Raw genomic sequence first — 16647 nt, 5'->3', positions numbered from 1 at the left:
GTAGACATATGGGAAATGTTAATTAGCATTTATTTTGTGTGGTATTACTCTATCTGTCTTACAAGCAGATACATTTAAATTTAGAAAAATGCTAATTTTTGCAGTTTTTCACAAAATTTTCGGGTTTTTCACAATAAAATACTGAATGTATCGACAAAATTTTACCACTAACTTAAAGTATAATGTATCACGAAAAAACGATCTCAGAATCACTTGGATAGGTATAAGCATTCCAGAATTATTACCACATAAACTGACACATGTCAGATTTGAAAAATGGGGCTGCGTCCTGAACGTGCCAACTAGTTCATGTCCTTAAGGGGTTAAAGGGGTTGTCTCTTAAGCCACTCCATGTATTACATGGACAGCAATTCATCTTATTAGTCACCCTGTAATACTACATTTCCTCTGCAGTGGGAGGGACACAACACCATCAATATTGATAAAACCTTTTAGGGCATTTGGGCTTTACGCTCCATTCTATTATTTGGTCCTCCCTGAGCATCTTTGCATTCTCACTACCTTGGCCAAGGGATGAGTTTTTTTAATTCAAAATTTTTGTATCCTTGTGCAGATATTTATACTTACCTTTTGTTTTTTAAGGTGACACGGAAAATGCAAATTTTGTTCCTCCCACTGTTATATCCCCTTTTGTCCTCATTTTTCCCTAACTGCAAAGGGAAGAGTGTTTTCATAAACTGTTTGTGTAAAAATTGTGTTGTGCAAGTAAATCATTTTTAAATGAAAACTTTAAAGTAATACAATGAAAAAAATGAGAATAATGTCCGTTAGTGGGCAGTTATAACAAGCTAGTAGTTCCTATATTGCTAAAATAATTTTTCATCTTGTGGGATTAGAATAGGGCAGGATTACAATAAAGGTAACTACTCTATTACAGAGCTCCTACATAAGTCAATGTCTTAGCCAGAGGCGTAGCTAGGTTCTCCAGCACCCGGGGCAAAAATTCAGTTTGGTGCCCCCCCCCCCCCCCCCCCAACCTCTTTCCAGACATCTCCTTCCCCCTCGCCGTGTTTGTTTTCTCTACAAATCAACGTGTCATTTCTTTTTATGTAACGCGAGCATAAAAACATTTGTACATTTTACAAGCAATATGGTTCTATACACAACACCAGAACCAAGCTCACTACATATATACAACACCAGCACAAATACAGCTCAATTTAGTGCAACCCCTGCCGTATAGGTGTGTACGGCGTAAAATTACAGCTCCCAGCGTGGCCCGAACAATGATAAGGATGTGCTGGGAGATGCCGTTTCACAAAAAATAAATCATATCATAATCATACCACCCATCATCTCGCTGCAGATCATACAGTGACTACAGTGCTGATTAGAGGCAGAATAAACATTTACATTAAGTGATTCATTGGTGACGTCTCAGATTCTAGTTCTTTTTCTCCATCCGGTCCAGACCTCTATGGTGGCTTCTCCCAGTCACAGCCCATTTCTGCAGTTTGCCGCTCACATGTCTTCAGCTTCTCACTTTACCAACATTTCTACACCTATAAATAAATATAAAGTTATCATTATACCACACACTACACCCCTAAATATAATAGTGCCATACACTGCACCTCTAATTATAATAGCACCATACACCGTGTCCCACACACACACTGTGCCCCCTGTAGATAGTGCCTGCCATAGAGCCCCCTGTAGATAGTGCCCCCATATAGCCCACCCCTGTATATAGTGTCCCACAAATAACTCCCCCTATAGTGCTCTACAGATAGCCCACCCCTGTATATAGCCCCCTGTAGATATAGCCCACCCCTGTATATAGTACTCTACAGATAGCCCAACCATGTATGTAGCCCCCCTGTAGATATAGCCCACCCCTGTATATAGTGCTCCACATATAGTCCACCCCTGTATATAGCCCCCCTTGTACATATAGTCCACCCCTGTATATAGTGCTCCACAGATAGCCCACCCCTGTATATACTATATTCAAGGGTGGGCTATCTGTGGAGCACTATATACAGGGGTGGACTATATGTACAAGGGGGCTATATACAGGGGTGGGCTTTCTGTGGAGCACTATAGGTGCAGCTATGTGTGGGATACTATATACAGGGGTGGGCTATATCTACAGGGGGACTATATCTACAGGGGGACTATATCTTCAGGGGGACTATATACAGGGGGACTATATCTACAGGGGGACTATATACAGGGGTGGGCTATCTACAGGGGGACCATATCTACAGGGGGACCATATCTACAGGGGGACCATATCTACAGGGGTGGGCTATATCTACAGGGGTGGGCTAAATCTACAGGGGTGGGCTAAATCTACAGGGGTGGGCTAAATCTACAGGGGTGGGCTAAATCTACAGGGGTGGGCTATATCTACAGGGGTGGGCTATATCTACAGGGGTGGGCTATATCTACAGGGGTGGGCCATATCTACAGAGGTGGGCTATATCTACAGGGGGCGGCTATATCTACAGGGGTGGGCTATATCTACAGGGGTGGGCTATATCTACAGGGGTGGGCTATATCTACAGGGGTGGGCTATAGCTACAGGGGTGGGCTATATCTACAGGGGTGGGCTATATACTATATAGCCCCCCCTGTAGCTATAGCCCACCCCTGTATATGGTGCTCCATAGATAGCCCACCCCAGTATATAGCCCCCCTGTAGATATAGTCCCCCTGTATATAGCCCACCCCCTGTAGATATAGTCCACCTGTATATAGCCCACCCCTTGTAGATATGGTCCCCCTGTAGATAGCCCACCCCAGTATATAGCCACCTGTAGATATAGTCCCCCTGTATATAGCCCACCCCTATAGATATGGTCCCCCTGTAGATAGCCCACCCCAGTATATAGCCCCTGTAGATATAGTCCCCCTGTATATAGCCCACCCCCTGTAGATATAGTCCCCCTGTAGATATAGCCCACTGTAGATATAGTCCCCCTCCCCCGCAGATACAGCCGCACACTTCTATTACAATTGAAAAAAAAAAAAAAAACTATTCAAACTCATCTTATTCCCGCTCCCACGCCGTCTGGCAGCCATGGAGACCTGCACTCTTCTGCGCAGGTCTCCAGGGGGTTGAACACAGCGTCTATGAAAGGCGCTGATTGGCTGGGCAGGATGACTTTCCCTGCCAGTCAGTCAGCGCCTTTCATCAACGGAAGCATCACGGGTACAAAAGGTACCAGTCGCTTCATTCGTGGAGAGGCGCTGAATGGCCGGGCACGGAGCGTGCCCGGTCATTCATTGCTTCTAATTGTACCTGTGTCCTTGCGACACAGGTACAATTATAGTGCAGGAGGAGGGGGCGCTGGCGCCCCCCTCTGAGCTGCGCCCGGGGAAAGTGCCCCACCTGCCCCCCCTAGCTACGCCCCTGTCTTAGCTTTATGTCCTGATGCCTATCGTAAAAATCCTTTTTACTGCAGTTCACAGTAGTCAATATGACTGTCCCATAATGATGTAGAAAATAAAAAATACACCTTCAGATTTGTAGGACCCCAGTGCTGCAAGAAAAATGTTCTAACTACTCAGCCTTCTGAACTCAGTATATAGTTTTAATTAGTAAAATTGAGGTGATGCAATCCTTTGAGAATCATTAGGTAAAACAAATGTACAAGCAAACACAAAGATAAAAAGTACATACATAAACCAACATAATAACATATCATGTTAGAGGTGTCAAAGAAGATTTGACGTTACCAGTGAGTACTGTTAAAATCAGAAGACCATTAAGTGAAGCCAAGTTACCAGCAAAAACTCCCCTCAAAGTCCCGTTGTTGAAAAAAAAACAAAGACATGTCCTGAATAGGTTAAAATTTGAAAAGAAACACATTGACTAGCCCAAAGAGCAATGACGCAACATTTTGTGGACCGATGAAAGCAAAATTGTTCTTTTTGAACCTAGTGGCTGCAGACAGTATGAAAGACGACCCCCCCCCCCCCCGAACACTGAATTCAAGCGACAGTACATTGTGAAGACCATAAATCATGGTGCTGCAAAAATCATGATATGGGGTGTTTCTCATACCATGGTGTTGGGCCTATTTATCGCATACAAGGGATCATAGATGAGTTTGAATATATCATAATACTTGAGGAAATCATGTTGCCCTATGCCAAAGTAGAAATGCCCTTGAAATGGGTGTTTCAACACGACAACGACCCAAAACACACCAGTAAGCGAACAACATCAGGATTGATGTAATGGAGTGGCCAGCCCAATCCCCTGACCTCAATCCCATAGAGAACTTGTGGGGTGACATCAAAAATTTGGTTTGAGGCAAAACCTAAAAATGCAGAAGAACTGTGGAATGCCGTCCAATCCTCCTGGACTGGAACACCTGTTCAGAGGTGGCAGAAGTTGGTCGACTCCATGCAACACAGATGTCAAGCAGCTCTCAGAAACAATGGTATAGCAGCTGGCCAACTTGGTACAAAACAATGTCTATAGTCAGAACGGGTACCTGAGGCAATGTAGACAGTAGCGGTGACACAACTTAACATTTGTTGTAGATGGCACAGTAGATGCAGCGGAAGACACGACTTGACTTTCACTGTAGATGGCACAGTAGATGTAGCGGAAGACAAGACTTGACTTTCACTGTAGATGGCACAGAGGCACGATAGATCGGGATAGAGGGTACAGGCAGCAGGAACGGGTAAAACTGGGAACTGGAAAACACTGGGAGATCATTTGCAAGACAAACTTTAGGTATACAACAACGCTCAGGCAAGGATCAAGTGGGCAGAGCCCTTTTTATAGTCCAGCAGCATTCTGGGATAAGTTACTGATTAATAGCAGCTGGACGCGCACTGGCCCTTTAAGGCCATGCACGCGGGCGCGCGCGCCCTGCGGGAACCAGTCCCGGAACCCGGAAGTGAGTGCTGGCGTCTCCCTGGAGGGAGATGCCGCCGAGAACACAGGCGTCCATGGCCGGGGCCGTCAGAGGATAAGTCTAAACGACGGTCCTCGGCCATAGACGTTACATTATGCCACTAAATATTAGTTCAGTACGGAAAAATCTGAAAGAATTTTTCATTTTATACATTACATTTTTGAATTTTAAAGAAAAATACTGGCACTGCTATTTTTTTGAACAGCCTAATATTCCTTTTTCTTTACTTTCTGTAAAGGATCAACACAAACTGGATAAATATTATTGTCTTGGGATTGAATATATAGAATTTTCCAGTGCATTTGCATTTCGGCAAAGAAAAGTTATTAAAATGATTTTGCGCTTTATTTGCTTTTTAAACTCACTGCTATTTTCTTGAACACTACTGTATATGTAAGTAAAGTTTAGCATTACAGTCTTGATTCATTGCAAAATGCAGTCATTTCAGTTGGTGTTGTATTGTGTATATAAATTGCTTACATTTTAGTTCTCCTTTTGATAATACATGAGTAATGGAAAATATTTTTTTTATTTTATTTTAATTAGTTGCTTATTCAGAAACCGAAAACCCAGAAAACATCTGTCCTCTCGGATTCTTCCCTTGTGGTAATATTACAAAGTGCCTGCCTCAGTTTATGCACTGCAATGGAGTGGATGAGTGTGGAAATCAAGCGGATGAAGATAATTGTGGTAGGTCAGAGATGGTTTTCTATTTTAATTCGTACACTTTCATGTGTTGTATGTGCCTGTACTTACTATATGCTACCTTTCTTTTTTACACCATGTTGAACTAGTGGTTCCTATTGTACGGTATAGCTACTATTAGAATGAATAGTGCTGTCTAGATTTCTGCAGTTTATGCTAAGTGTACACCATTCACCATAGGAGGTCCATGCTGCAATATCTTTGGGAACCCCCTAGGAAAAACTGATTGTTATTTCTAGTGTAGGACCTGACAGGGCTGATCATGAGACAGAAATTTAAGGAACACCAACAAGAGAAAACTTATGGGAATTTTCCTAGCACCCGGAAACCTCTCTCTGACCAGTTCAGGTGAAAACATTGCGTTCAATGAAAAATTTCTGCCATGACTCTTTGCATAATGTTTTAATATTAAGGTTTAAAAGACTTCCTCCTAGTATCAGCTGCCGATAGAACGATATATTTTTACTGGATGGTTGTATGAAGGGAAGTTGGGAATTAGGTATTAACTCAAAACCATCCTAGATCATCATAGATAATAAATATTAATTAACCCCTTCATCCCTCTAGACCACCAGAGGTACTAGGTATTAAATGCAAAACCATTCCAGACCCCAGGGATATATAGGAATGCCATCACTAACCTTTAACCCCTACCCGCACGAGTAAGTAACTATATGTCGTCGCGGGAGGTTACTTCCCGCACGAGGACGTATAGTTATAGTTGTCGCTGACAACTGACACTCCACTCTTGCCGGCCAGCGGTCTTTTTTCGCTGATTTCGGTGAATTAACCCCTTAACTGCGGCGATCGGTTGCGATCGCCACATTTTAGGGGTTTCTAGTATATTGGCAGACCCCGGTTTGAAATCGCGGGGTTTGCCGATAGCATGGCAAACGGAAGCCAAACAATGGCCTCCGTGTCTGCCATGGACGGAAGCCTCCAGCTGGTCCTGATAGGCTTCCTATCATAGTGACAGGAAGTCACTGTGTCGTTCCCGATGCACACTGTCGGCGACAGTGTGCATCGGGAACCTGGAGGTCAGCTGTCCCCGACAGCTGACACTCCAGTGTTACCGATCAGCGGCTAGGTAGTGTAATATATTCTAGCAGCGATCAAAGCTGCATGTAAAAATATAAAGTGTAAAAAGTAAAAAAGAAAAGTAAAAAAAAATTCATAAAAATGTTTTATATAAGTGTAAAAATAAAAATAAAAATTTCCTATAATAAGTCATTTATTATAGGAAAAAAATGAAAACGTTAAAAAAAGTACACATATTTGGTATCACAGTGTTCGTAACGACCCAAACTATGAAATTATAATGTTATTCTTCCCACACGGTGAACACCGCAAACAAAATAAACAAAAAACTATGCTAGCATCACTATTTTTTGGTCACCAACCCTCCCAAGATATAGAATTAAAAGTGATCAAAAAGTCGCATTTACCCCAAAATAGTACCAATAAAAACTACAACACATCCCGCAAAAAAACAAGACCTCCCACAGGTTTTTGACTAAAAAATAAAAAAGTTACAACTCTCAGAATATGGTGTCTCAGAAAAGAAATTATTTTATAGAAACGTAATTTTATTGTGCAAACGCTGCAAAACATTTAAAAAAACGATATACATATGGTATCGCCGTAATCATACCGACCCGCAGAATAAAGTAAAACGTAATTTATTGCGCACGGTGAACGCTGTAAGAAATAAAGAATTTAAAACGCCAAAATCGCTGTTTTTTTGGTCACCTTAGCTCTAAAAAAAGATGTAATAAAAGGTGATCAAGAAGTTGTCTGTACCATAAAATAGTACCAATAAAAGCTACAGCTCGTCCTGCCAAAAATAAGCCCCCACACCGCTCAATCGACCAAAAAATAAAAAAGTTCTGGCTGTCAGAATGTGATGATACAAAATTTTTTTTTTTTTAACAAATAGTCTTTTCTTTGTAAAAGTAGTAAAATATAAATAAAAAACTATATAAATTTGGTATCACCGTAATCGTATTGAGACGCAGAATAAAACTAAAGTTGTCGTTTTTACCGCAAGGTGAAAGACGTAAAAACAAAACTCCAAAAACTATGGAGGAATCACAGTTTTTTCCAATCTCAGCCAGGAAATTATTTTTTTTCAGTTTCCCAGTACATTTTAATAGAAACTACAACTCTTCCCGCAAAAAAATAAGCCCTCACACCACTCTACTGATGGAAAGATAAAAACTTTATGGCTCTTGGAAGGCAGGGAGTGAAAAACTAAAATGAAAAAGCAAAAAAGGATCAGTCCTGAAAGGGTTAAAGAATTTCTAATAAAAAAAAAACCATTTATGAACACGTATAGGGTATTGCCGTACTCGGAGAAATTGCTTTACAAATGTTGGGGTGCTTTTTCTCTTTTATCCCTTAGTGGACAAAAATGTTGATATTTATTTTCACGGCCTAATTCCACTAAATTCTACAAAAAACCTGTGGGGTCAAAATGCTAACTGTACCCCCAGAAAAATGCCTTGAGGGGTGTAGTTTCCAAAATGGGGTCACTTTTGGGGGGTTTCGACTGTTTAGGCACCACAAGACCTCTTCAAACCTGAAATGGTGCCTAAAATATATTCCTAAAAAAAGGAGGACCCAAAATCCTCTAGGTGCTCCTTTGCTTCTCAGGCTGGGTTCACACGACCACATTAACGTCCGTAATGGACGGACGTATTTCGGCCAGAGGTCCCGGACCGAACTCAGTGCAGGGAGCCGGGCTCCTAGCATCATAGTTATGTACGATGCTAGGAGTCCCTGCCTCTCTGCAGGACAACTGTCCCGTACTGTAATCATGTTTTCAGTACGGGACAGTAGTTCCACGGAGAGGCAGGGACTCCTAGCGTCGTACATAACTATGATGCTAGAAGCCCGGCTCCCTGCACTGAGTTCGGTCCGGGACCTCCGGCCGAAATACGTCCGTCCATTACGGACGTTAATGTGGTCGTGTGAACCCAGCCTCAGGCTGGTGCTTCAGTCCATTAGGATACTAGGGCCACATGTTGGATATTTCTAAAAACTGCAGAATCTGGGCCATAAATATGGAGTTGCATTTCTCGGGTAAAACCTTCTGTGTTACAGAAAAAAATGTATTACAAATTAATTTCAGCAAAAAAAAATGTATTTGTAAATTTCACCTCTACTTTGCCTTAATTCCTGTGAAACGCCTAAAGGGTTAAAATACTTTCTGAATGCAGTTTTGAATACTTTGAAGGGTGCAGTTTTCAAAATGGGGTGATTTATGGGGATTTTCTAATATATAAGGCCATCAAAGCCACTTTAGAACTTAACTCGTGCCTAAAAAAATAGCCTTTTGAAACTTTCTTGAAAATATGAGAAATTGCTGCTAAAGTTCTAAGCCTTGTAACGTCCTAGAAAAATAAAAGGACGTGAAAAAAATATGCAAACGTAAAGTAGACATATGGGGGATGTTAACTAGTAACTATTATGTGTGGTATTACTATCTGTTTTACAAGTAGATACATTTAAATTTAGAAAAATTTTAATTTTTGCAAATTTTTGCTAAAATTTTAAGTTTTTCACAAATAAATATTGAATTTATGGACCAAATTTTTTCACTAACAATATGTAACGAGAAAACAATCTCAGAATCGCTTGGATAGGTAAAAGCATTCCAAAGTTATTACCACATAAAGTGACACATGTCAGATTTGAAAAAATTATCTGTGTCCACAAGGCCAAAACAGGCTGCGTCCTAAAGGGGTTAAACCAGGGGCGTAGCTAGGGGGGGGCAAGCGGGGCATATGCCCCGGGCGCAGTTCGGAGGGGGGCACCAGCGCCCCCTCCTCCTGCACTATAATTGTACCTGTGTCGCAAGGACACAGGTACAATTAGAAGCAATGAATGACCGGGCACGTTCCGTGCCCGGCCATTCAGCGCCTCTCCATGAATGAAGCGACTGGTACCTTTTGTACCAGTACTAAATAAGTTAGAAAAAAAGAGAGACACGGCGCCACAAGAAAACCAAATGAGGATCTAATAAGAAAAAGGAACGTGGTGGATGCGACAATTACGCTCACCTCGGATGATGGACACCATAGGTGTCAATAAGGCATGGAAAGCTGCAGCCAGGTCCACAGCACAGTCAAACAGAGTTTGCTGTCGATTTGTAGAGTGATTGAAAATGAGGAAAAATGGACCAACGGCGCTGCTTAAGTAGAGGTATTATACGATCATCTCAGTAGATAAGAGTAGATAAAAGGACTTTATTGTCAATAAGCTACGCGTTTCGACACCGAACCGGAGTCTTCCTGAGGCCTAAGGAACACGCCGGTTCGGTGTCGAAACGCATAGCCTATTGACAATAAAGTCCTTTTATCTACTCTTATCTACTGAGATGATCGTATAATACCTCTACTTAAGCAGCGCCGTTGGTCCATTTTTCCTCATTTTCAATCACTCTTTTGTACCAGTGACGCTTCCGTCGATGAAAGGCGCTGACTGACTGGCAGGGAAAGTCATCCTGCCCAGCCAATCAGCGCCTTTCATAGACGCCGCGTTCAACCCCCTGGAGACCTGCGCAGAAGAGAGCAGGTCTCCATGGCTGCCGGACTGCGTGGGAGCGGGAATAAGGTGAGTTTGAAATGTTTTTTGTTTTTTTTTAATTGTAATAGAAGTGTGCGGCTGTATCTGCGGGGGGTGTCTATCTACAGGGGGACGCTATATACAGGGCTGGGCTATATACAGGGCTGGGCTATATAAAGGGCGACTATATCTACAGGGGGGCTATATACAGGGGGACTATATCTACAGGGGGGCTATATACAGGGGGACTATATCTACAGGGGGCTATATACAGGGGGACTATATCTACAGGGCTGGGCTATATACAGGGGGACTATATCTGCTGGGCTATATACAGGGGGACTATATCTACAGGGGGACTATATCTACAGGGGGGCTATATACAGGGGGACTATATCTACAGGGGAGCTATATACTGGAGTGGGCTGTCTATAGAGCACCATATACAGGGGTGGGCTATATAGTATATAGCCCCCTGTAGATATAGCCTACCCCTGTATATGGTGCTCCATAGATAGCCCACCCCAGTATATAGCCCCCCCTGTAGATATAGTCGCCCTGTATATAGCCCAGCCCTGTAGATATAGCCCCCTGTAGATATATTCCCCCTGTATATAGCCCACCCCTGTATATAGCCCCCCGCTGTGTATAGCCCACCCCTGTAGATATAGCCCCCCTGTGTATAGCCCACCCCTGTATATAGCCCCCTCTGTAGATATAGCCCCCCTGTGTATAGCCCACCCCTGTATATAGCCCCCCTCTGTAGATATAGCCCCCCTGTGTATAGCCCACCCCTGTAGATATAGCCCCCCTGTGTATATCCCAGCCCTGTGTATAGCCCACCCCTGTAGATATGGTCCCCCTGTAGATATGGTCCCCCTGTAGATATAGCCCACCCCTGTATATAGTCCCCCTGTAGATATAGCCCACCCCTGTATATAGTATCCCACAAATAGCTCCCCCTATAGTGCTCCACAGAAAGCCCACCCCTGTATATAGCCCCCTTGTACATATAGTCCACCCCTGTATATAGTGCTCCACAGATAGCCCACCCTTGTATATATTATATACAGGGGTGGGCTATCTGTGGAGCACTATATACAGGGGTGGACTATCTAGTGGAGCACTATATACAGGGGTGGACTATATGTACAAGGGGGGGCTATATACAGGGGTGGGCTATCTGTGAAACACTATACAGGGGTGGACTATATGTGGAGTACTATATACAGGGGTGGGCTATATCTACAGGGGGGCTACATACATGGTTGGGCTATCTGTAGAGCTCTATATACAGGGGTGGGCTATATCTACAGGGGGCTATATACAGGGGTGGGCTATTTGTAGAGCACTATAGGGGGAGTTATTTGTGGGACACTATATACAGGGGTGGTCTATATGGTGGCACTATCTACAGGGGCTCTATGGCAGGCACTATCTACAGGGAGCACAGTGTGTGTGTGGGACACGGTGTATGGTGCTATTATAATTAGAGGTGCAGTGTATGGCGCTATTATATTTAGCGGCGTAGTGTGTGGTATAATGATAACTTTATATTTATTTATAGGTGCAGAAATGTTGGAAAAGTGAGAAGCTGAAGACATGTGAGCGGCAAACTGCAGAAATGGACCGGAAGAAGTCATCATAGAGGTCTGGACCAAATGGAGAAAAAGAACTAGAATCTGAGACGTCACCGGTGAGTCACTTAATGTAAATGTTTATTCTGCCTCTAATCAGCACTGTAGTGACTGTATGACCTGCAGCGAGATGATTATGATAGGATTTATTTTTTGTGAAACGGCATCTCCCAGCATATCCTTACCATTGTTCGGGCTATGCTGGGAGCTGTAGTTTTACGCCGTACAAACCTATACAGCAGGGGTTGCACAGCTGTATTTGTTCTGGGGCTGTATATATGTACCGAGCTTGGTTCTGGTGTTGTGTATAGGACCATATTGCTTGTGAAATGTACAAATAATTTTATGCTCGCGTTACATAAAAAGAAATGACACAAGAAAAGAAACAAACACGGCGAGGGGGAAGGAGATGTCAGGAAAGAGGTTGGGGGGGGGGGCGCCAAACTGAATCTTTGCCCCGGGTGCTGGAGAACCTAGCTACGCCTCTGGGTTAAACCACCCTATCTAAAATGTATGATGTAAGGTATGTCGACAGTTGGCAAAGTGAGAATAATTGGGGAAGGAGTGGAAATTTGCTGCATCTGTAGTGGACACAAACACACTTAAGAACACCCCTTTAAAAACTATGCATAACATAATGTGACAGTTTTCATAGAGTGTTCCTTTAATTAACGATATTGGGAAAAGACGGGTCTTGCAAGTGTTGCATTATTTAATTACTGAGAAATTACTCTTTAACAATTCTCACATTTTGACATTATAATTACCAGCTCTTTCATAGCAGTCTTTGGGATATTCTATTCTGCTGACAATATATTAGGAGCCCCTATAAATTCCTCCATGTCTTCAAACTTAAGCTGCCTACATATGAGAAAATTTAGTAACTTTGACATCTAGAATTTGATAAGACTTTAGGCTTTTTAGGACTTTGAATACTTTGAGAGTTCGAGCTGAATTTCTAGTTTCAACTGAACTTGGAGTTTAGCTATGTCCATACTTTAACCCCTTCAGGACCAAGCTCATTTTGGCCTTCAGGACCAGACCCATTTTTTTAAATCTGACAAATTTCACTTTATGTGGTAATAACTCCGGAATGCTTTTACCTATCAAAGAGATTCTGAGACTGTTTTCTCGTGACACATTGGACTTTGATAGTGGAAAAATGTGGTCGATAAATTCAATATTTACCAGTGAAAAACACCAAAATGTTGTGAAAACTTGCAAAAATTAGCATTTTTCGAAATGTAAATGTATCTGCTTGTAAGACAGGCAGTTATACCACACAAAATTGTTGCTAATTAACATCCCCCACATGTCTACTTTAGATTGGCATCGTTTTTTGAACGTCCTTTTATTTTTCTAGGACGTTACAAGGCTTAGAACTTTAGCAGCAATTTCTCACATTTTCATGAAAATTTCAAAAGGCTATTTTTACAGGGGCCAGTTCAGTTGTGAAGCGGCTTTTAGGGCCTTATATATTAGAAACCGCCAAAAAGTCACCCGATTTTGAAATCTTCACCACTCAAAGTATTCAAAACAGCATTTAGAAAGTTTCTTAACCCTTTAAATGTTTCACAGGAATTAAAGCAACGTAGAGGTGAAATTTTCAAATTTCATTTTTTTTTTGCAGAAATTCATTTTTAATCTATTTTTTTTGTAACACAGAAGTTTTTACCAGAGAAACGGAACTCAATATTTATTTCCCAGATTCTGCAGTTAGTTTTTAGAAATATCCCACATGTGGCCCTAGTGCGGTAATGGACTGAAGCACCGGCCTCAGAAGCAAAGGAGCACCTAGTGAAAAACACCAAAATGTTGTGAAAACTTGCAAAAATTAGCATTTTTCGAAATGTAAATGTATCTGCTTGTAAGACAGGCAGTTATACCACACAAAATTGTTGCTAATTAACATCCCCCACATGTCTACTTTAGATTGGCATCGTTTTTTGAACGTCCTTTTATTTTTCTAGGACGTTACAAGGCTTAGAACTTTAGCAGCAATTTCTCACATTTTCATGAAAATTTCAAAAGGCTATTTTTACAGGGGCCAGTTCAGTTGTGAAGCGGCTTTTAGGGCCTTATATATTAGAAACCGCCAAAAAGTCACCCGATTTTGAAATCTTCACCACTCAAAGTATTCAAAACAGCATTTAGAAAGTTTCTTAACCCTTTAAATGTTTCACAGGAATTAAAGCAACGTAGAGGTGAAATTTTCAAATTTCATTTTTTTTTTGCAGAAATTCATTTTTAATCTATTTTTTTTGTAACACAGAAGTTTTTACCAGAGAAACGGAACTCAATATTTATTTCCCAGATTCTGCAGTTAGTTTTTAGAAATATCCCACATGTGGCCCTAGTGCGGTAATGGACTGAAGCACCGGCCTCAGAAGCAAAGGAGCACCTAGTGGATTTTGAGGCCTCCTTTTTATTAGAAAATATTTTAGGCACCATGTCAGGTTTCAAGGACTCTTTCGGTGTCAAAACAGTGGAAATCCACCAAAAGTGACCCCATTTGGGAAACTACACCCCTTGAGGAAATTATCTAGGGATATAGTGAGCATTTTGACCCCGCAGGTTTTTTGCAGAAATTATTGGAAGTAGGCCGTGAAAATGAAAATCGTCATTCTTTCAAAGAAAATGTAGGTTTAGCTAATTTTTTCTAATTTCCACGAGGACTAAAGGAGAAAAAGCACCACAACATTTGTAAAGCAATATCTCCCGAGTAAAACAATACCCCACATGTGGTTATAAACGGATGTTTGGACACACGGCGGAGCTTAGAAGGGAAAGAGCACTATTTGTCTTTTGGAGCTCAAATTTAGCAGGAATGGTTTGCGCAGGCCATGTCGCATTTGCAAAGCCCCTGAGAGACCACAACAGTGAAAACGCCAAAAAAGTGACTCCATTGAGAAAACTACACCCCTTGAGGAATCCATCTAGGGGTGTAGTGAGCATTTTGCCCCTACAGGTGTTTCATAGATTTTATTAGAATTGGGCAGTGAAAATAAAAAAAATCCTATTTCTTCAATAAGACGTAGCTTTAGCTCCAAATTTTAAATTTTCTCAACAAATAAAGGAAAAAAAGAACCCCAACATTTGTAAAGCAACTTCTCTGGAGTATGGCAATACCCCACACGTGGTCATAAACTGCTGTTTGGGCACACGGCAAAGATCAGAAGGAAAGGAGCGCCATTTGCTTTTGGTGTACAGATTCTGCTGCATTTGGTTTCTGGTCGCTATGTTGCATTTGCAAAGTCCCTGTGGGACCAAAACAGTGGATCCCCCCCAGAAGTGACCCCATTTTGGAAACAACACCCTCAAGGTATTCACCTAGAGGTGTAGTGAGCATGTTAACCCCACAGGTGTTTTGCAGAAATTCGTGTGCACACGATGTGGGAGAATGAAAATGGGATTTTTTCCATAGATATGCCAATATGTGGTGCCCAGCTTGTGCCACCATAACAAGACAGCTCTCAATTATTATGCGGTGTTTCCCTGTTTTAGAATCACCCTACATGTGGCCCTAATCTTTTGCCTGGACATTTGACAGGGCTCAGGAGTGAAAGAGTACCATGTAAAATTGAGGCCTAATTTGGCGACATATAAAGTAATGGTTCACAATTGCAGAGGCTTTGATGTGAAATAATAAAAGAAACCCCTGAGAAGTGACCCCATTTTGGAAACTGCACCCCTCAAGGCATTTATTAAGGGGTGTAGTGAGCATTTTCACCCCACGTGTCTTTTCCATAAATGATTGCGCTGCGAAAGGTACAAATTAACATTTTTCCCTAGATATGCCAATTCAGTGTCAAATATGTCGTGCCCAGCTTGTGCCACTGGGGACACACACCCAAAAATTGTTAAAAGGGTTTTCCCGGGTATGGTGATGCCATATATGTGGAAGTAAACTGCTGTTTGGGCACACTGTAGGGCTCAGATGGGTGGGAGCGCCATTTGGGTTTTGGAGCGTGGAATTTGATTGGTAATTTTGTTTGGAGTATCACTGTTGTTTCCGTTTATAATGTGGGGCATATGTGAGCTGGGCAGAATACATTAGGGGCATAGTCAGGTGGTATAATAATAAGGTAAAAAAAATAATAAAATGATCCATAGATGTGTGTAAGGCCTCATTTACACGAGCGTGTGCGTTTTGCGCGCGCAAAAAACGCTGCGTTTTGCGCGCGCAAAAGGCACTTGGCAGCTCCGTGTGTCATCCGTGTATGATGCGCGGCTGCGTGATTTTCGCGCAGCCGCCATCATATTGATGAGGCTAGTCGACGCCCGTCACTGTCCAAGGTGCTGAAAGAGTTAACTGATCGGCAGTAACTATTTCAGCACCCTCGACAGTGAATGCCGAACACAATATACACCAACCTGTGAATAAAAAAAGACTTTCATACTTACCAAGAACTTCCTGCTTCCCCCAGTCCGGGCTCCCGGCCGTTGCCTTGGTGACGCGTCCCTCTCTTGTCATCCGGCCCCACCTCCCAGGATGACGCCGCAGTCCATGAGACCGCTGCAGCCTGTGATTGGCTGCAGCCTGTGCTTGGCCTGTGATTGGCTGCAGCCTGTGCTTGGCCTGTGATTGGCTGCAGCTGTCACTTTGACTGAACTGTCATCCCGGGAGGTCGGACCGGAGTTATCGGTAAGTCAGAACGTCTTTTTTTTTTTACAGGTTCATGGATTTTCGGAGCGGAAGTCACTGTCCATGGTGCTGAACCAGTTTAACGCTTTCAGCACCGTGGACAGTGACTGTCTCCTGACGTCGCGTACCCGAACATTTTTTACCGGTTTCGGTCAAAACGAGTTTGGCCGAACCCGGTGAAGTTCGGGGCGCT

At 42.5% G+C, this 16647-nt stretch overlaps 1 protein-coding gene across 1 annotated transcript in view; it reads left to right on the top strand.

Annotated features, from left to right (window-relative positions):
• The window catches only part of RXFP1 (relaxin family peptide receptor 1), a 341714-nt gene that overhangs the window by 132755 nt on the left and 192312 nt on the right, over nucleotides 1–16647 (top strand). The window contains exon 2 of the mRNA XM_075849676.1: nucleotides 5448–5591. Coding sequence (XP_075705791.1) covers nucleotides 5448–5591 — 144 coding nt within the window. The remainder of the gene's footprint in view (nucleotides 1–5447; nucleotides 5592–16647) is intronic.

Source organism: Rhinoderma darwinii, chromosome 1 (assembly GCF_050947455.1).
Source record: "Rhinoderma darwinii isolate aRhiDar2 chromosome 1, aRhiDar2.hap1, whole genome shotgun sequence".
In the NCBI taxonomy this organism is placed as follows: Eukaryota; Metazoa; Chordata; class Amphibia; order Anura; family Rhinodermatidae; genus Rhinoderma; species Rhinoderma darwinii.
Note: the sequence above shows the minus strand (reverse complement) of the source record. Positions and strands in the feature narration are given on the sequence as shown.